The sequence below is a fragment of the Vulpes vulpes genome, chromosome 11, assembly GCF_048418805.1.
Source record: "Vulpes vulpes isolate BD-2025 chromosome 11, VulVul3, whole genome shotgun sequence".
Classification (NCBI taxonomy): domain Eukaryota; kingdom Metazoa; phylum Chordata; class Mammalia; order Carnivora; family Canidae; genus Vulpes; species Vulpes vulpes.
Window position 1 is genome coordinate 18,661,394 of NC_132790.1, and position 22,112 is coordinate 18,683,505.

Consider the following 22,112-nt stretch of genomic DNA (forward strand, 5'->3'; position numbering starts at 1 on the left):
CAGCTCACAGCCAGTCACATTCAGCACATTCTGGGCTCAAGGCCATGGAGAAAAGGCAGATTTGTTCACCCATTTTTGTGTTTTGTTTTTGTTTTTAAGGATTTTATTTATTCATGAGAGACAGAGAGAAAGGCAGAGACATAGGCAAAGGGAGAAGCAGGTAGAAGGGAGCCTGATGTGGAACTTGATCCCAGGACCCTGTTATCACGACCTGAGCCAAAGACAGACACTCAACCATTTTCACTGGGTGAAAATGCCCATGCCCATAATCTGCTGACAAAAGGCTAATTAGCCTGATTTTAAACCCAGGATCCCGTGAGGAAGAGCATGTCAGAAAACTCTGAGCTTTACCAACAAAAGCTCTCCCTGAATTAAGGGAGGTTGTGGGTTTTCCCACATGGCCTGTGTATCAGTACTGGAGAATCCAAGCTCGGCTGTGACCCTACTGTGAACAGAAGGGCCATCCATTCACACAGGCTGAGTCTTCGAAGCATGTCCCTCTCCCACTGAGGCCTAGAGTGAGGACTGAAAAAATAATTCTGGAACAACTGTTTCCAAGGGGCTCAGATGGATGGGTGTCTTCCAAACAAGGAGTGGGTGAGGGAGCAAGGACTGGAGAGGCCCAAGGGGACAGAGTAACAGTAAGGTAGTCAGTGTCAAGGTGGTGTCACGGAGCAGGGCAAGACAGAAGGAAGGTTAGCAAAATCTGTTCAAATCATTGTCAAACTTAATGATACTTTAAAATCATTCCTCAATACTATGTGCATCTCTCTGCTTCCCTTCAAATTTCTCAAATATTTTTGATCAAATCTTGAGAGAAGGAGAGCACTCTTGTGTTTCCATATGCATGGGTTGATTGGGCTGACTGCCCTGAGTTTTTATGTCTGTATATCACCCCGCCCCTCAAGGAGAGCAGTTTCAGCAGAGTGGTGGTATCTGGTGTCTTCCCATCGATGCCTCTACTTGTGCCCTCTTCAGGCCGGGGCATGAGCCCAGCTCACCTGGACCCTATAGCAGCATCTGCCCCCAGCCACATCCCTGTCACTCAAGTTCCTCCAGGTGGTCGGTGTGATCCTTTTGAAACACGGATTTGGGCGTGCCGCAGCTCTTCCTGCATATCATTCCAAAGGTCCTTACTGTCCCAGCAGAAAGTTCAAATTTCTTAGCATGGCTGAAGAAGCCTTTCCCTCCCTTTTGCACCTGATGTCCATCCCCATGGATCCTGTGTTTCAATCATCCTGAACTCCCTTGCCCCAGGCAACAGCCTTCCATCAACATTCCATGACTTTGAATGTGTTTGGCCTTCTCTTTGCTCTGGGAAGATCCCTACTTCTTATGCGGAGCCTCCCCAGTGGACCAGCGTGTCTCTCTTTGGCCAGCCTTCTCCACTGGGTGGCTGGGGACTCCCATCTATGCTCCCTTACAGATTTTGAAAATGATAACACAGTCTGTTGTCAGACTCCCCCACCAGACTCCTTGAAGATGGGCACTGGGTCCTCAGTGCTTAGGACAGTACCCAGCACCTGGCAGGGGTATAGGAGTCCATGGAGAGATAGTTACCCCCAGGGAACTCTGGACACAGCAACACATACATCCAACAAGAATTGCCTCTCTCTTCCTTCTGTGGCTTTACACAACATTTTTCTTCAATTATAAATGCACAGTTGGTGTCTCTGAGATGTTTAAAGCATTGTAAGGCTAAGTACAGCTCCAAACTAGGAGGTTAAATATTTGTGATTAAAAATAACTTATCTGTGTTCACACACATGAGTCAACATCAAGTCAGGCCTGCGGCATCCAACATAGAAAAACTAAAGCCAGCGGATGGTGGTGTTTCCTGATAAATACATGTGATGAAAAGCCTAAAATCCCAGTCTTTTGGACAAAAAGCATTCTGCATGGTCCTTAAAAAATGCCATGTAGCTAGTTATGGTCCACATTTCCTTCCTAAAACTCCCACACTACATCAAAATCACAGTGGCCCTAAAAGGTGCATATCCTGTACCTCTGCGTTTTTCATAGTGTGAACTGTGACCTGTTACTGGGGTTGTGAAGCCAATTTAATGGTTGTGACCAGTATGCTTTTTTTAGAAAAAAAAATTTCTTTTTTTAAAAAAATGCATCAATATGTGTGTATTATTTCATAAAAAGCTTATTTCAGTTTTATATCTGGTATGTCATGATGTAAAATGTATTTCTTACCCTAAATCATAGCTAAGATCATTTGAGGACACTGCTCTATTCCCTTACAATTGGGAGCTTACTGAAATACAATGCTGCCCCTCGCGTTCTTGACGTTGAAGTCTCTGGAAATTCCAAAAGCCAGAGAAACGACAATGTGGAATATCCCCCAGGAAAGTTACCTTATTTGAGCACTGCAAGAATGTCCTCAACATCTAGTGGCTGAAAGTCTGGGTAGGGTTTTGTTTTCCCACTTGTTCCACACTTACTGAGCATCTTTCACTGCCAGGGACTATGCTGGGTGCGTTCATATATGCTGTATCATTTAATCATCACAATGGTCATTTAAACAGTTCTTTTTGCCTCAGTTTGCCTTGGAGGAAACTGACCTGAAAGGGAGTAGCTAATTTGCTCTGGTGCAGATTACCAGAGCTCTAAGGGGCAGACTAGAATCAGGCTCCCCTCCCTGTTAGACACCAGTAATGTGGCACAACTGGACCAGCCCACTGGGACGTGTAACTGGTCATGCCTTCCTCTTTGATTAAATTATTCTGCTCTCCATCTCTTTTGCCGGCTTCGATCACAGTAGCTCTTGCATTTATCTGTTTTACTCATTCAGGTTCCAATTAGATTTGACTTCAGGAAAGAGTTCACCAACAAAACAAAACAAACCCCAGCCCCCCAAATTGGACACGACTGTCTTAAAAAATTAATTTAAGCCCTTGGGTATATGCTTACATTTGCAAAGAGCTAACTTATTAAATTTGCACATTTACAGATGCATATAAAGAGTGGGTTACAAATAGTTCAGAATCATGTAGGACCTCCATGGACCCTCCAGTCTGGGGGCCAGATCCAGTAAGTTCTCACCTTAAAATCTAAATGCAGATCCATGTCAATCCTATTGAAGACTTCCTGGAGCTATAAAGGCTATCTTATCTCTGGCCAATAAAACTGACTCTGGATCTCACTAAAATGTCTTTCATCTCCCAGCATCCCCCAGTCCACCAGATTCCTTTCCCTGTGGCTGGCTACTGCCCCCCAATCCTCTCCCCCAAACCTACTCTTCTTTCGGCTTCTTCAACCATTTGTAGGGCTTCTTATCCAACCTCTTACCCCATCCCACTCAGTAGCTATTTAGCAGGCAGGTCCCATCCTGCAACACAGAGCCTTGAAAACAGAGGCCACCTAATGTTCTCCTAGCATGGTGGGGTGGAGATGGTGGAGGGGGCTGGCCTTGACCTTCCAGGGAATAGGTGAAGCCTTGAGTCTGATCCAGAGCTGCTTGATCTTTCATAGCCCTGGTTCCCCAGCACTCCCTGGCTCATGGACTCCCCTTCTGGTCTTGGCAGCTGATTCACTAAGCAAAGAGTTAGAGCAGTCTCTGTCTGCAGTTGCTCAAGGACTCTCACAAAGCTCAGAGCCATCCATGCTGACGACAACACATGGCTCAGCACTGCATTTCCAGGGCTGCTCCTATCATGAATGCTGTGCCTAGTTCCAGCTACTGAGGAGGTCCTTATGCAGCGGGGCAGTTTCCTGGGCTCCCATGAACTCAAACAGCACCTGCAGACACTGAAAGAAGCTGCATCTGTGCTGGGGGCTTTAGAGAATTAGTGGCATAAAGCAGTAAGAAGAACATCTTCTGGGCTGAGTAGTCCTTGAAGACTCCCATGTGATTCAAAAGTCCTTTTTTTGCCTATTATTCCCTTTCTTGCTTTCAAGCATCTCCTCTGGTAGCAGCGGCTGGAGCTAAAAGCTATTTCGCTGTAACAAAGCACAGCTTTCCCAAGGCCTTTGCTATTAACACTTTGGTGCCCACTGACTTGTGAGAGCAGCAGCAGGACGCAGAGTGGAGTGGTGGGCACACTATGTGGGATGGCTTAGATTCTGCTGGACTCTGTGAGTGACGGCAGGATCTCAGATTTCCCCTTGTTACCCTGAGAATGTGGGGTTCCCTGAGTCACTATTTCTTTTACTACAAGGATCTCTGGATCCTTATTCCTGGTAAAAGGTTTAGTTCTAGGTATGCCCACATTCACACCATACTTTGGTTCCATACTTGAGAAACAACAGAACACTCACATTATTTTTAAGCAGGAGGAGATGAGCCATTAGCATCAATCCTGGAAGTGGACATTTTGTGCCTTTAAGGAACATAAATTTTTTTTTAAGATTTTATTTATTAATGAGACACACAGAGAGAAAGAGAGAGGCAGAGACACAGGGAAAGGGAGAAGCGGGCTCCATGCAGGGAGCCTGATGTGGGACTCGATACTGGGTCTCCAGGATCACGCCCTGGGTCGAAGGCGGTGCTAAACCGCAGCCACCGGGGCTGCCTGGAACATAAAATTTTAAATGCAAGTGTAAGATCAGATCCTGTCACTCCTCACCACTCACCTATGGAGGCACTGCTGACTTCACCCTGCAGGCTGTGGCTGGAGAGGCACAACTGCAGCTCTGTGGCTGCCCTGCTGCACTTCAAGGTCCTGTGAGGCCATCTTCCAGGGGAAGACCTTAGGTGCCCAGGTGGGTCAAACTCCTATACCCTTCGCCTCCACCACCAGATGGATCCAGCCTTCTAAGCTGAGATCCTACTTGGATCCTATCTCAATCCTCAAAGTTTGCCGTGAAGATCTCTGCCATCATTCTAATAACGGAAGTTATCAGAATGCTAGTGCCTAGTGCTAACTGCCCTGATCCCTGCCTTGGCTCTTGGCTTCATTAGAGGTTGAATCTGTAGCTACAGTTATTGCCACTGGAGGGCTCCACTCATGACCCTGTATGGAAGCTTCCAGAAATAAGAAGGGTGCCCTAGATGCTCCATCTCAGTATCTTAGTTATGGATTCTATGGGCGCTGTGCCCATCTTCCCCTCATGAGTAGGTGTTGCCTGTACCAATTCAGATCCGCTCCTCAATGTGACCATGATTCCAGGCAACAGGGGGAGAGAATGTAGATAAAGCCCAACTAATAACACTCTGTTTGAATCTGCATCTTCATGTCCCCCCCTTCAGAGACTTCATTAAGCATTAATATCAGGAAGGAAAATTTGGAATGTTTAAATTGCTTAATTTGAGTCAATTTGAGTCTCTTTGGATGGCATTTTCTTGATTGGCTTTATGACCTTTTTCTAGTAAACTTTCTAAATCTGGACATTTCCTATCAATATGTACAGTGTGAAAGCACATTCCACTCAGATCCTCAGCTACCCAGGGGGAAGAAGGCACATCTTTGTTTCCCTGCCCCTCATTCATAACTGCTTCTCCTGATAATCTGAGCACGGCTCATGGTAGTACACCCTAAGCCTCAGAGTTAAAGTTGTACTTTGTAAGTGCTCAATGATTTTTTTTTCCCTGTTTCTTTATTTCGAAGCATTTGAATGATCAATGTCATTACACTTCATGTTCTGAACTTGATGTAAAGTGGGGGAAAATGTGTAAACTGATCACAGACTTTAAACATACAATTGAGCTATAGCTCATAAATAAATAAAATAAGAATGGAATTAAAAGATAATGTTAGAGTTGCTCAAAATACTGTTATTAAAAAGAGTATCGATTTTTATTTTCATTCTTAACAGAGGAATTGTAGTACATGGTTGGGGAGAGACATCACAGGGAAATGACAAGCATGTGACTGATCTTCATTCCTGAGGAACTGTGCCTTCATCAACCCAAGGAGCCATCATCAGATACAGAGCTGTGCACAGGTCCTTCAGGTACATACATGGTTTGAATTTCCCATTGCAAAGTAAGATACAAAAGCAAAGCAGTTTTCCCTCCAATTTTTTTTTTCAAAGATCTCATCCCTTTACTTGAGAGAGAGAGAGAGACAGAGAGAGAGAGAATATGAGCAGGGGGGAAGGGCAGAGGGAGAGGGAGAAACAGACTCCCTGCTGAGCAAGAAGCCCAATGTGGGGTTGATCCCAGGACCCCGGGATCATGACCTGAGCCAAAATCAAGAGTCAGATTCTTAACTGATTGAGCCACCCAGACACCCCTACCCTAAAACTCTTTGAATCTTGGTCTCATAATCCTCATCTTGCTGTGTCTACCTAAAGTATCACATCATGATCTTCACTGAGTCCTAACCAAGTACCCCCATTCCATACCAGGCAAACAATAAACTCAGCTTTACCCTAGCAACGGTTGTTCTGATGATATATTGGAAGCAGCATTCAACAGGCTCAGCTCCTGAAAGACTTCTTTGCAGGAACAGTGGAATTCCAGACTCCTCCATCCTCTGCCAAGATGCACTACCCTTGCTCCAGGCTCCTCAATCCAGGAGGTTCCCTCTTACCCCCAGATACCATGTGGGGGTGTGGCTCTTTCAGAGGCTGGCAGGAATCATTCGAGTGGGTTTCATCTGTGCGGGAAGAATTGGCCCACTGGCCCACTGTATAAACCGTCGCCTCTGAATGCCATTCCTGGAGATGGAGGATTGCTGAAGACCCAAGCCCATTGTTAACCACTTTCTTATTTAATTATTATTCAAGTGTGCAGCAGATGCACTCCAGGGCAGTGACTGCTGGGGCAAGGTCATTTTTGAATAAGAGGAGAGTTCAGATGCAGTTGACTTTTTGTTCAGGCAGAAATGTTATTTTCTAACACATTATTGTTATCTCTTATATCTCTAGTATTACCCTCAAATGTTTCCATGTTTTGTATGATTACTATCTCTACAGACACTTGGAAGAATGCTGATTTTGCATCCCAGCTGAAGATGATAAAATATTTAACATCTCTCTCTGTCTCTCTCTCTCTCTCTCTTTTTGTTACAGCTAATTCAATATAAGAAAGAAGACTTGCTTGGGAACGACTGAGTGCTCTTGGCTTTGCTTGCTGACCATTTCCTCTACCAGCTGGAAATACAATGCCCCATTAACACTAACCATGCCTACTTGTCCAAACAACATTCTGGCTGCTTGTAACAATTGGCACAGATGCTGAAAGGTTTGTTAATGTTTTTCAGATCCCCAAACATGTAGCATATCTTTATGCTCCTTGCAATTGGTTTTGCTTCAGTGGCCCTGGAGGTGTTTATGGATACTGGCATGCTAAATATCATCAATAAAAAGTTTATTTTTTGGAAAAAAAAACTCAATTATAAGTTCTTCATTTTGTCCAAAAAATACTTTCTTGGTATTTTTCTCTTTTTTATCATCACAGGTAGGTGGAGTGAATCATTTCATTGTATAAAACTGCTGCTAAAGTGTTTCCCTGGTGAGAAAAGCCAACTTACGGACTAATGTCCTTGTCCCTCCTGACTAGTTCTCATCAGGATATATCTGTCTACCACTCGCCATAGACGTCTTTATGGTGTTTTTGCTTCCTCTGTCTAATATAAAAGAAGACACTGAAGTACTCTAGGACCCGGCCACCTACATCAGTTTGTGGGGGGTCCTTCATGATTTACTATGGTGCCTCATTACTGTTCTGAATATTTCTCAATTATACTCAAAATGCAAAGCTATCACCAGATGGCAGAAACAATAGGCCCCAAATGGAGTCACTTTTGCTAAAGCCCCATGTCAGCAAATCAAGACTTAATACCAACTGCAGTTTCAGCCTTTAACCAGTGAATGTGACCTTTAACCAGTCTGGACTTACCTGGTCAGAGCTAGCGAGGTAACCTGCTGAGCCCCTCTCTTCCCCCAAAGGAAGGTGATCTTGCTGAAACAATCCACTCTTTGCTAGAACAACTTCCTTGCTTCACCTCGTTCTGCCTACAGAAGTCTCATTTTTACAGCTCCTCAGAGCTCCTTTCTATCTGCCAGATGGGATGCTGCCCAATTCATGAATCACTGGATAAAGCCAATAAGATCTTTAAATTTACTCAGTTGACTTTCTATTTTTTTAAACAGTGGGAACAGAGAAAGAAAATGACCTCTTCTCATCCTTTTCCTAAATGGAGAAAAGTTAATCAAAACTTGGAGCTTATTAAAGGCCATTTCCATTTGAACAGCCCACTGAGTGTCAGTACCTTTTACATCTTGCCCTGAACGGATTTCCACTTTGGACTCTGTTGATTGGAAAATTGTGGAACTTTAGAACTAAAGGAACCCAAATACTTTCACTATATGTCTCATTCATTCATTCTTTCATTTATTCATCAATACTAATTCAATACCTACATAACAGAAGTAATGTTTCTGTTCTCTGCAAATCATACTGTTCCATGCAATGAATCAATGCCATAGATTCCTATAAGCTAAAGGCAAATAACGCAAGGTCAGTCATCAGCTAGTCCCTCATGAAATAAAGAGTCTGGAAAGCTGGGCCTTGTTGAGAGAAGAGATAAATTCCAACTGTTCCTTTTACATGCAGATAGGAAATACTGGAGATCTGAACATAAGGCATAAGCAAAGAGGACTCATGCTAGATATAAAGGAAGTATAAGCAGAAAGAGTTAGGGGTCCCCCCCACCAAAGAAAGATGAGATAGAGCTTCAGTGACCTATGAGAAGTCCTTTAGGTCCCCAGCTATCTTTTCTGATCTACTTGCACAAGCACACTTCTTTTTTTTTTTTTAAGGTTTTATTTATTTAATCGAGAGAGAGACAGAGAGACAGAGACAGAGATAGAGGCAGAGACACAGGCAGAGGGAGAAGCAGGCTCCATGCAGGGAGCCTGACGTGGGACTCTGGGACTCGATCCAGGGTCTCCAGGATCACGCCCTGGGCTGTAGGCAGCGCTAAATGGCTGAGCCACAAGCACACTTCTTATAGAACTTCCTAGGATGTGTCAGAATCACAAAGACATGCAAAAACCACTAATCTCTACCAGGCCAGGAAATAGCCTGTTTGCATCAGAGACAATCAATCAGTGGTAAAACCACCCAGTGCTGTTTCAAAAGTAAGCAAGGACCTGCAGTGGGCTCCCAGATAAGGACCCCAAGACTCCAGGCAGTTTATATTGTTCTTGAGCTCCAGGAGCATGCCCAGAGCCCCTTCCCCTTGTCTGACAGCTACCTCTGCTTCACTATACCATCAGGCCCCTAAAAGGAGTAAAAGCTTCATTAACATAACATAGGATGAATGTATAGTCATGTTTTCTAAGTATGTCTATGCAATCTGTGTCTGTCTTTACAAGTGATGACAAAGCTCCTCTTTCTGAATATTCATCCTCAATTTTATTTCATTTTATTTTATCCTAAACTTTAAATAAAAAGAACCTGCTCATGCAGAACCTGCTCATGCTTGCTTGGGGGGAGGGGAGTGGTGGTCATAGTTTTGGAAGTTATTCCCTGTGATCTCCTTATTTGCTGCAAATGAAGTTTTCTTTGTGTGACAACTCCCCCTGGGGTAGTCTCCACTTGGAATTCACCAAGGAGCAAACTCACATTAGTTCAGTTACAGAAGTTTCCACCAGCTGAGAGGAGGAAATAGAGAGCCTTTGGCAGAAGAGACAGAGAGAGGGGAATAGAGGCTCTCATGTGAGGTCCTGGCTTCACCCCCCAGGCCTGAAATTCCAAGTTTCAGGTGGATTGAGGAGGAAGCTGAAGGTGGATGTCACCCCTCTGCCCACATGAGGCCAAAGGAAAAATGTAGAAATGGCCACAAGGGGTGCCCAGCTGGCTCAGTGGGTGGAATGTGTGACTTGATCTTGGGATTTTGCCACATTGGGCATGGAGCCTACTTGAAAATAAAACCTTAAAAGAATAGAATAGGCATGCAGAGGGCACCTGCTATGTCATCAAGTCTCCTGTAGCTCCCATGTGTCCCTGATGTTTGGAGGGTGTGGAAAGGTGACAGCTAGCTGACAGGGTTGGAGCAGGGTCCAGCAACAAGTGGGGAAATGACCCCATAGCAGGGGCTGCAAAGACTTTCCAGGCTTCCTAGGCTGGGCATCAAGTGAGAGGTGCCACCAGACTGCTGGGATTTATAGGGCTGGCAAGAGCCAAATTCAGGTTTGGTCAGCCTTGAAGGGGCCAAACGCCCAAGGAGCAATCCTACCTGGCTTGTACTATGAGGAGAGGTTCCAAGTTACATAGCAGAGATCCTCAGCACAGGCAGTGACAGGTAGTATCTGATGCCCAAAGACAAGAAGGACAGTGTCCCCTGTCAGATGAAAGCATGCGGTCCACCCCTGCCACCTGGACACAGCTTAGGAAGGAGGAAGAAGGGGCCTCTAGGAAGAAGGGAGAAAATCTGGTAGGGAATTTGAACATTAAATTTGACTGAATATTTATCCCAAAGAGACTGAAATTATCTAGAAAAGATCAGAAACATGAATTAGCAAGATCAAGTTTATTTTTTTCCCCTTCCTGTTTCTTACCAGGATGGTATTCATTTTAGATAATACAGAAATTTACATTTTCTTACACTATTTTAATATACTTTAAATGCTTCTTGTTCTCTCAGTTCTGTCCAGAGCAAGCATTTTGTTCTCTGTTGGATTATGTGTGTGTGTGGGGGGGGGGGGGGAGCATGTCACAACATGGGGATAATACTGTGATAGCTCATGGCCTTCTGGGTACTGAATCCTCATCTCCATTACTTCCCCAACACACACATTAGGCTTATGCTCAGCTCATTGACCCAGTTCTTGAGCCACCCCTTCAGAGGGCAAAGCATGTGATTGCCAGCCTCAGTTCATTCCCTACTTATCGGAACTGGATTCATGGTATCTCCAAAGACCTGCAATGGGTCCCTCCTGCTTCTGAGTGGCAGCACTTTCTAGGGCTCTTCTTGTCCTATCCCTCAGTCCCTGATCCTCCCTCCTCATTCCAACCAGTCTTAGTTTTCTTCTCTGTTAGTCTAGTCCTCACCAGGACTCAAGCCTTGCAAAAAACCCAAATTCCTTTGATAAGAACCCAATCTCCTGCTTGGTTCTTTCCAGCCAACTCCTCCCTTTTCTGGAGAATCACTCCTGTTTCTTCAATCTTTTATAAATAACCATTTGCCCAAAGTGCTAAGGCCTCTGACTCCCTCACTTCAAAATCTGGGTAGCAGTAGGGTTCACCTATGTCAATTTCCCCATCCTGCCTGAGCCCTTCTCAGGAAGTGGAAATGGGCCCTGGCTCACATCCCTATGACCCCTGACCGACAGCAAAGTGGGTCGGGAGAGACACTTAACCCAACCAGGGCAATCAGATGCCTTCCCCTGAGAGTATGTGTACCTCAAAGAATCCAGGTAGGCCCTGCTGGGCACCTGATGGATACTACCTAGAGCTGGTTTTAAGGGCCTGCTCATGTAATTCACAGTGGGGTCTAGGCAACTGACATTTGCTTGAGCTCTACAGCTCTTAGTTTACACTTTTAAGGAGGCTCCAGAGGGTGGCAGATGAGTACTCTGCTCATGCCAGACAGGTGTACAATGCCACACCTGTCCCTCAGTTACCCTGGGGAATAACTCTGAGTTGCAAGGGGGCACTGGGCTCAGTGAGATGGCCCTGCAGATCGCCAGACCAGCCAAGTACAGAACCTCGTTAGCCTTATACACATATACGAGTGAAACGCTGAGTTTGGAGACAGGAGACTTATCCACACCTGAGCACAACTTGAGTAGGACTTTGTGGTTTATAATCTTCTACTTCTGCCAGTCAGGATAATGTTACTGATCTTCACTATGCATTTTTTTTTCTTTTTCTTTTTTTTTTTTTTTAAGATTTTACTTATTTATTCATGAGAAACATACACAGAGTGAGGCAGAGACACAGACAGAGGGAGAAGCAGACTCCTCACAGGGAGCCCGATGCAGGACTAGATCCTCAGACCTGGGGTCACAACCTGAGCCCAAGGCAGACACTCAACGGCTGAGCCACCCAGGCATCCCTTCACTATACATTCTGATGGATATTCTGTCTTCTAGCTCTTTTAGAAAATTAAAATTTTATTTAGCCAAACAGTGTCTGTATCTGATCTTTCCATTAGACCAGGTCACTCCCTGTTGATGCAGAGGTTGTAGAGCACTCCAATGGGACGCGGTGAAAACCTGGAGCTGTTTTTGTGGACATTGCTGCTATAAACATTGGGGTGTAGGTGTCCCACTGTTTCACTGCATCTGTATCTTTGGGGTAAATCCACAGCAGTGCAATTGCTGGGTCGTAGGGCACCGCGATGTTTCTAGCAGCAATGTCCACAATAGCCAGACTGTGGAAGGAGCCTTGGTGACCATCGAAAGATGAATGGATAAAGAAGATGTGGTCTATGTATACAATGGAATATTACTCAGCCATTAGAAACGACAAATACCCACCATTTGCTTCGACGTGGATGGACCTGGAGGGTATTATGCTGAGTGAAGTAAGTCAATTGGAGAAGGACAAACTCTATATGGTCTCATTCATTTGGGGAATATAAAAAATAGTGAAAGGGAATAAAGGGGAAAGGAGAGAAAATGAATGGGAAATATCAGAGAGGGAGACAGAACATGAGAGACTCCTAACTCTGGGAAACGAACAAGAGGTGGTGGAAAGGGAGGTAGGCGGGGGTTGGGGTGACTGGGTGAGGGGTACTGAGGGGGGCACTTGACAGGATGAGCACTGGGTGTTATGGCATATGTTGGCAAACTGAACTCCAATTAAAAAAAAGAAAAAAGAAAGAAAAGAAGAAAAAGAAAAGAAAAGAAAAGAAAAGAAAAAAGAAAAGAAAAGAAAAAAAAGAAAAGAAAAGAAAAGAAAAGAAAAGAAAAGAAAAGAAAAGAAAACCCAGAGCTGTTTTTATTATTCTTGCCAAAGGTTCATGATGGAGGCCAGCTCCACATGCAGGAGGATGGGACAGGTGCTGGGATGCGGCCAGGCAAACACCATCTTCTCTGGGATAGAGAGAAGACAAGGCTGTGGTGGGAGCTCCAAAGCTCTATTGCCTCCTGAGGCCCCACGGAGGGGCTACTCCTTCCTGTCCCCAGGTCCCAGGCAGCCAGCTCTGGGGGAGTCTGTACAACTTCCCTAGCCTTTGGCATCATGGAGAGTAAAGGGAGCTGTGTTGGCTGACCTTTGAGTGTGCAGTGAAGCCGTCCAGAAACCCTGAGAGAGAAATGGATTTTTGAACTCACTGGCTTTGAAGACTCCATCTGCCACCTGCCCTGGCAAGGTCAGGGTGTACTGGATGCAGCCTGGAGGCAACTGCCAGACCTCTGCAGGGGTCGGGGTTCAGTACTAACCTGGTCCCTCAGCCCCCAGCAGTGAAGAGCCTCTGGCAGGTCAGCCTCCCTTTATACTAAATCCTACCTACCCCATGTCTTCTCTCTTCCCTTTCTCTCATTCATTCATACACATGCATATGTACACACACACACACACACACACAGACACACACACACACACAAACACACCCACACATACAGAACTGCGATTTAGTTGCTGTTTTTGTTTTAAAGCAGAAAAATGTAAAGGTTCTTAGAGAGTACAAGGAGAGGGGAGAAGAAACAGAATTTAAGCACCTGCACCTACGTCCAGTCACGTCTCAAGTGACCCCTTCCCCCAATCCGTTGGGGGCACTTCCAACCTCCCTTTTACTCTCTGTGACAAACATTATGGATGATAGGACCATGAGGACACACAGCAGTCCCTCACAATGTGCGACATACAGAATAACGATCATAATGGAGAACTTCACAGAGTGTTTATTATGTGTCGCCACGGTGCTCTCACCCTTGGGAGACAGTTGCTGTTATGGCCACTTTACAGATGGGAAAACTGAGATTCAGAAAGGGAAAAACAAACAACTTGCAAGTGGCAGCACAGGGATTTGAACCCAGGTCCGTTCAGTTCCACAGTGAACACCTCTACCTTATGGCTCAGCCTCCTGCCACTTCTGTCCTTAGAGCTGTCATGGTGACCCCCTCGATCCTGCTTGTCATCTCCTCTGGTACCAGTGTCCCAATTCTGCTAGCTGCACTTTATTTTTGAAAGGTAAAGTATTGCTTCCATTCTCAGGACGGATGTGGAGCCCTGGGTACATACTTCAAAGAGACAGGAAGCAACTGGGCAGAGACAGTTGCTTGCCCCTCACATGGGTGCTCCAGCATGTTGTTCTGCTGCAGCAGTTGAGAAACTACTGGTGTGCCAGCTGGAGTCATTCTAGTTGCTTGCTGCAAAAGATAACTCCCAAATTTCGGAAGTTTAACCCTAAAAACATTGATTTCTCACTTACATAGCTGTCATACACACATTTGCAAAAAGCCAAGTGCTCAGAGTTTAGGGAATATCTCCTAGGTGAGTAAAGTCAAACAGTGTTTTTCCCTTGGCAGTGAAGGAAGCTCCCAAAGCCCGCTTTCTACACTTCCTGTCGGGTACCATGCATGCGCTGCCAGCTGGGCCCAGCGTGCAACGCACCACCCATCCTTACTTCCCAGCAAAGGGCATTGAGAAGGAGTGGCTTGTGCACTGAATCGGGGCTCCTGTCTCAGCCTTACACCAGACCCCTAAACCTCACTCCTTCCCTATCCTGTGTCCTAAGAAGCAGAGAGCTCTGTGACACTCCAGATTATAAGCAAGAATTATAGTCAGCAGTGACTCATTAGTGTGCAAAAAGTCTATTGCAACTGCTCTGATGGCCACTGCTACTGACAGACCCAGGCGGTATAATAAGCCCACACGTGGACTCCTTTGAGAGCTCCACGAGAAGCTGAAGAAGCAAGGGGCAGTTGGGGCAGTTTCCATCTCTCAGCTACTTCTCAGGTGCTTCCCAGGGACTGTGGGTCTCCCTTAGGGATTAATTTTGAGTCCAGGAAAGAAAGAGTCCTGGCTTCGATGGCTCAGGGGCAAAGGTGTCCTCAGGGACCTGTAAATGAGGGGACCCTAGGTGCTGCTCAAATACACCCAGAGGCCCTGAAGCTTAGAATCAATCCATAAGGCCCATACTACTCTTCTCCTTTGGCATCACCTCCAACAAAGGAAAGACTGTCCCTTCCTCCCCAGGCCTGCTGCCTCTCCACAGCCGCCCCGCATGTCAACTTCAACCTAAGGCTCCTGACTCTCAGTGGTAGCAGGTCTCACACTGACAAGGCTCTTGCCTTGGCCTCTCAGGATGGCTTTGCAGGGAGCAGAGCTGCCTGCACTGGGAGACTAAGAGGGATGTTCCCTGCCTGGAAGTCATGCTCCCTGGAGTCCTGGGTCTTGGGGGCTCACTTCCCTTCACTTACCAAGAGCAGGAGGTGAGAACACTTCTTGGGCAATCTCACCTCCTTCCTCTGTGCGCTCCTGCAGCACCTACTGTAGGTTTAAGCCTATGACCGTACATTTTAATGATTAGTTTGCATGCCTTCTTCTGTCTCCCTTGTGGTCTATAAGCTCTTCAGGGAAAGGCTGCTTATTCACATCTATTTTCTCACAAATGTGACCTGGTGAATGCAATTTGTTTTTGAGAGAATGAGTCAGTAAATAAAAATGAGAGTGGGCCAGTGGGGGATGCATAAAATGAGAAGTAAGTGATGGGCGGAAATGAATGAACGTGTGCGGCAGAATGATGGCCCACTGTACGCAAGTATTCACTCCTCTCTTCTTCCAACAAAAGAATCCATTTCCCATATGTGGCCATGTGACTGTTCTATGACTAAGTTAAATATAGGTAGATGTGTTGCACAAGACATCAAGGAAAATCCTTTCAAAGAAAATGTGTGTGCTTTTGTCTTTTGTCTTTTTCAACTTTTCTGTAACCTGGAAGATTTGTGATGGTTGGAGCTTAGCAGCCATGTTATTCAATGAGGTAACCTCAAAACCAAACCAAACCCACAAACCCATACTCGGGCAGTGAAGCAGAAAGACAGAAGTCTAGGTCTCTATTGATCAGAGAGCCACTATAACACCTAGACTGCCTTCTTCTGGACCTTTTTTTAGGTAAGAGAGAGAGAAATTTCCATTGCATTTTTTTTTTAAATCACATGTAGTTGAGTCTGCTACTAATCAGCTTGTCCAGAATCATAGGTTAATGCTAGAGCCAGTCCTGGAATCCAGGCTTCCTCCCTCCCAGTCTCCAGTTCTTTCTGATGCTACACATAAGTCACCATATGGCAACCTGAAACTCCACACTCATCCAGATCTTGCAGATACCTTCGAAATGTCAACCCAAAGCCAATAAACAGGGAATCAGAAAATCCTGAACATTTTTGAAGACAATCAAAGTGAGGGATGAGTGATCCATGTTTAAAACCTACTAGACAGGTGGGGCACATAGATTCAACCTCAGATTGAATGCAATTTCCAACAGCCCCAGGAAAGGCAACCAGAGAAACCCATCAGTGACCACAGACCCTGGTACACTCACACTTTTGGTGGCTTCTGCATTTTAACAGCAAAGCATTTATTCTTCCATAAAATGGAACATATGGGAGTAGGGTCTCACCTCCACCAGGGAATGCCAGTGTGCGATGGGCTTCCGAGGATATGACAACATTTCACTCCAGTGGTCTCTGCCCAGCCTCTCAGCTTCGTTGCCTACTTGACACACGCCGATGATCTCATTATGACCTACACTGTGAAAATGGCCCACAATAATTTTTGCTTAAAAGTTTGGTATGCAACAGCAACAACTACTCAATTAAATGAGTGGGAATTAGGGAAAGGGTGTTTTTTTTCATTCCCTCATTTAAAACTACAGGACCAGCATAACAGGTAATAGAACTTGGGATCCAATATTGTACTTGGTGGTACAGAGAGGAGGAGCAGAGTATGGCCATTATACATCTCAGCTTTTGTCACACTGGCATGGCTTGGCTTGTTCTTGATGCCTGCTAAGGATGACTCTAATTCTAGAACTAGGCCTCTAGGTCTTCAAACCTATATACCAAAGAGGAGACCATCTGAAAGGAGTTCCTTGCATTAATGGCTGCTCAAATTCTCATAAGAGGCAACCAAGTATGGGTAAGGGAGAAGTGCTGTGGAGGGCAGCTGTGGTCTTGAGCTTATAAAGAGGGCAGGGTGGAGATAGCTCCTGGGTCTTCTTGCAACCCCTCTCTTCAGAGAACATGTGTTCTCATGCCCTACCCTCTTTCCTTCCAAGTCCATCTGTGCTTCTTTGATCCAACTTGATTTCCCTACTATAGAAAGATAATTTCGCCTGTGTAACATTAGGGTTAATACTTCTGAAACTTTCCCTGGGTATGTCCCTGCCTCAGGACAATTTGTCCTCCTTAGCAGTTTTTGGTTAGAAGTCATCTGCATACCTACAATGATAGGACCCACCCTTTAACTCTTTGGGATCCAAACTCATGGACTTTCTTTTCCCTTCCTGCAAAGATGAATGGTTTTTCTCCTTATTTGTTTGTAGGGAATAAGAGTGAGACATGGGTGGGGGAGAGTGAGGGATATTCGAGTCTATGCTCATTAAAATCAGTTGCATGCAGAAGCCCCATGAATTCTGCTATGGATTTTTCCAGGCAGATTCATGAGTTTACTGAGAATTGAATTGAAGCAGAGCTCATATAATCAGATTTGTCGATGCGGGAAACTTGGCAATTGCTTGAAAAAAGCTGGCCTAGGTTTCCACAGTTGGTGGGCAATGGCCCCTCCTGTGGCCTGACACTATTGGTGTTGCATTTCCTGCAGGGAGGACAGGATGAGGTCTATCGCTGGATGTGGGCTGTCACACCCATGGGCAGCTGAGCCAACCCATGGGCTCCCTGCGTTGGAAAACGGGTCTGCTTGACCTAGGCATCAGCTAGAAAGAGTGTTCAGGGAGCTGAAGCTGCCTTACTGACATTTCAGGGGTATGTGGGAAAATTCGTGGCTACAAATAATATTTGTAAGATTCTATCAGAAGTCAGAATGATTTTTTTATAATTGTGCCCAGACCACGTGGGAGGTTTCCAATTAAAAAGAGACTGCATTTCAGTCTAATGACTGGTTTAACATGTCTAATTCCCTGTTGGTACTTCCTTTGCATATTAAAATGACTGTTTTTCAAATCTGTCCTTTAAATACACAATTGGCTACAATGCAGGCTATAAATATCTCTTCTGTGCTGTATTAATTAGAAAGTCGAGCATCTTATACATTTTAATGTACCCTGTCATCCATACTGATTCTAGCATTTTCAAGAGAACATTTCTGTTTGCTTTCAGACTTAAGTGGATGGAAATGATCTTTATTAAACACATTGAGAGAAGGGAAAAAATAACAGAGTTATGTATTTAGAAATGCAGCTAAAGGAATCACTCTTCTATTTTGAGTGGAATCTTCCCAAAAAGGCCAGGCAGGATTGCACAGGAGAATATTAAGAGCGGTGGGGCCATGGTTTTCCAGGCTGAGATTCTGGGGAGTGTGCAGGGCCAGAGAAGGTATGAGGCTGGGAGGTGGGGAGGGTGGGGAGGGTGGGGAAGGAGGAAGAAATGAAAAGGGGGAGAGCAAACCACTACAGCAAGGTTTGGAAAATGCTGGCTCCTGGTCAGTCAGCTTTCCCCATGGGGCTCATCTGACTCGGTTCCCATAGCATGGAACCCCAGCTAAGAGTCTGTGGCCACACGTCCCCTCTGCCCTCCCTGCCCTGAGCATGGAAGAGCCACCCTGAGAGAGAGCTCCAGGCATCTCACCGGTCGTAGTCCATGACGGCTATGGACAAGTGGATTTGGTCAATGTTCTCGGGGGGGACGTCAAAGACTATGGCTTCGTTGTAAACAGGATTCAGAGTGTTCCTCTTGGTGGATGTTTTCCTCTTCTTCAGTCGTCTGCCATCACACATCAGGGACACTTTCACATAGGGATCTGTACAACCATGAGAAGCAGAAAGGATAAATGTGAGGATAAATGTGGATCTGGGGGCCAGTTTCATCACGGCAGAGCTCCACGGACTGTGGGATGCAGAACTCCCTTACCTGCCTATCAACGGGAGTTGAGGATTTTAATTAATATGATGCCTGGGCAGTGATGAGAGTTAGGATAATTAAGACATTCATTCAAGAAAAAGCAAAGGACTCCTCAAAGTGTGTGGAATTTAAAGATACTGTGAAAACATCTGTTACCGACTAAGAAAACATGCCAGCTCTATGCAAGACCTGCCTGGCTTCCATGGGAAGAGACATCAAGGTGTTCCAGGGCAGGGGAAATGGGCTGCAGGCCTCGACTCTGGGCCACCCCAGAGACTCTTCCTAAACATTAGGTCTTTAGAAAAGGGATGGACAGGATATCTAGATGACAGGGAGACTTGGGGGAGAGCAGGGGCCTCGAGCCACAGAGCTGCCTGCAGCTGCAAGGAAAGGAAGGCCAAAGACTTGCCTGCGGTGCAACACGAGCACAGGGTGACAGGTGAAAGGCTGGTCTCTGCTTCCAGTGGGACTTTCTGGTTCCACCTCACTATCCTTCTGCTCAGTGGGTGGGTTCTCTCTCTTTACCTACATAACCATGCACTGCCCTGACTCCCCGTACACCATCCAGGAGGGACTCAGAAGGGGCCGCATCTTTTTTCTTTTGGAAAAATACTGGAGGACAGTAAACAGGATATATTGCATCCAATATACTTTGGTTTCTGTGATCAATAGCCAGTGGACTGGGTGTTTTAGGACAGTATTTTGAGAGCCCCTGCAGAGGCTGCTTATGAACTTATATTGAAAGAACTGCATGTTGGGGCATTTTTGGTTTAGGGTTTAGAATTTAAGTGTACATGCTTGATTCACTGGTAATACCAAATTATACAGCTCATTGATGGGCCTTTTTTGAGGATATAAGATTGTTTTCAATCTTCCATAGGCCTGAGATGGTAACTGTTTATGTCTGAGGAAGGACCCAGTTAGATAAGCTGTATCAGCATGTGCAAACTATAGCATTAGTTTACAGTCATGGTGAAGAAGACCTAAGAGAGAATAATAATGATTATTCACATTAGATAGCATTTAGTATGTGCCAGGTACTATTCTTACAATTTTATATGCATTAACTTATTTAATCTTACAACAAGCCGATGAGCCAGATACTATTATTACTCTCATTTTACAGAAGGAGAGTCTAAAGTGCAGAGAGGTTAAGGGACTTGCCCAAGGTCACACAGCCATGAGGTCTAGCACTGGGACTGAACCTAGGTAGTTTGGTTCCATGCACCTCGTTACTCTACTAGAGACTTCATAAGCACTACATTAGAAGCCTATGAGGAAGTCCGAATTTGAGAATGTCCCACCTGATGCTCCTGTTATGTCCATTGCTTTTAAATTCCTTGCTTTTATAATGGTAATGGTCAGCCTGCCAGCAGTTGGAAGATAGCAGAGGGAAAACATCAACTCTCCAAGATCCACATTGTCCTGTTGAGAAAGCACAAACTGATGCATTAGAAAGTGTCCTGAGCCTGGTCTGTACACGGATCAGCTGTGGGGCAGCCCTAGAAGGGATAGCACTTCTGCTCATCTTGTAGTCCCCGGTATCTCTCCCTTCATGTCAGTCACACGGAGAGGAACAGGTGCTTGGACTTGGGGGTCCCTGCCCCCAAGGAAGTACAGCCCCTGCTCAGATGGCAGGGCTATGGAGCCACGCAGGGCCTCTACCACTCTCTAGCTGGCAGCTTGCAGCCCTGCTCAGCCTCACATGGCTCCCCGCAGCCCTGAATGCAGCCCCCAGGGATAAAGCCCCCAAAGCCTCAACTCTTCTCCACAGAGTCCCCCATGTGGCTCCATTCACAGTCCCACCACAATCCCCCAGGGTCCCCAGGACAAAGCTGCCTGAAGAGCTGCTCTATAGGTGTGCACAGCCCCACCAACAGCCCAGAATGCTCTGCACACAGCCCCACACTGCCTCCTGCAGCCTCTCAAACAGCTCCCCGTTCAGTCCCTCCCTGCTTCCTCTAGAACTTCCCCCATAGTTTTTCCCACAGGCCCCACATCAGTCCACAAAGTCCTTCAGATAGTCAGCAGCCATATACCTCCTTCCCTTACAGCCCTACATACGCCCCAACACAGGACTGCCATACTTCCACACACTCCTGCAAACACTGCACCCCCAAAACACACACAGGTGCATGCATGTGCACACACACACACACACACAGACATAACCCTCCACCCACCAGAGCACTGCACACAAACTGGTCATATACTATGTGTGTAGGCCAACATACAGTTCTGCCCTATCCTGAAATACTTAGTCTCTACCATCTGGCTCTAGACAAACACTCTGCAGAAGGCTGAGAGTGGCACCCCTTGACCCATATGTGCCATTCACAGTCCTAGACACACCCAGACATTCACTTGGCCCTGTCCAGCCTCAGATAGAGCCCTGTGTAGGCTCCTCCACAGGTGATGACCCCCCTACTGCTGGCCTCAGGGCCTCCCACCTGGCTATACCTCTTACTTTCTCTTGGTGTGTCCCATGAGGAGCCCTTGCTTCCCTCCTCTGGGGAACACATCTCCCCAGGCAGTGTGCAGTGGTTCAAATAGGTGGTTCTCTTCCTCCTCTTTAGCCCAAGGAGAGTGTTATCAGAAAGGGGGAAAAAAGCCAGTTCATTTAGTTTCAATTTCTGTGATACCTAATGCTATCGAGCTGGGTGCCTGGGTCTAATTAATACAGTTTCATACTGACAATGCTCTGGGGAGTCTGGGTTTTGCCCTCAACATCCACAGCCTCCCCTCCCCTCCTCCATTCGCCAAGGATGCTTCTATTTTTAGAAGCAAAGATTCAGTTCTGGAAGGTGACCTTGCCCAACCTCCCTGCCTTGACCGCTTCTGCAGGATGATGAGGCGAAGGGAATCTGTTTGGTCGCTAAGGCAGATGGATTGCTCTGCATCTTCGTGCATCGCTTGCCTCTTGTAAATAAATGACCTCACTTTGCAGGCAAGGCTTTCCTGTATTCTGAAGCCCGGATCTCAAGAGACCCAGGTAGCTGGTCCTTTCCCTCTGGGGTAGAGTGAGGAGGAGAGACAAGGATTCTACAGGAGAGGGGGTGTCACACGGGGTGGGCACTGGACAGTTTCATGCTGCTGGACTCCCCATTGCAGGACAAGTATGTGGTCTCCCTAAAAAGGGAAGATCTGACCCAGCTTCCTGCTGGTGGTAGAGGAGAAAGAGAAAC

At 46.0% G+C, this 22,112-nt stretch overlaps 1 protein-coding gene across 2 annotated transcripts in view; it reads right to left on the bottom strand.

The window, feature by feature from the left end:
• SYT9 (synaptotagmin 9) overlaps positions 1 to 22,112 on the bottom strand; it is a 189,817-nt gene that overhangs the window by 33,472 nt on the left and 134,233 nt on the right. Inside the window, exons 4-6 of one of the 2 annotated variants that reach the window (XR_011995106.1) lie at positions 20,232 to 20,352; positions 18,655 to 18,826; positions 16,470 to 16,594 (exon numbers count right to left, since the gene is read on the bottom strand). Coding sequence is in view for 1 of the 2 variants with exons in the window: in XM_072725732.1 (XP_072581833.1) it covers positions 16,470 to 16,599; positions 18,655 to 18,826; positions 20,232 to 20,352 (423 nt within the window). In the remaining variant the exon portion in view is untranslated. Of the gene's footprint in view, positions 1 to 16,469; positions 16,600 to 18,654; positions 18,827 to 20,231; positions 20,353 to 22,112 lie in introns of both variants that reach the window. The other variant, XM_072725732.1, reaches the window with a different exon arrangement.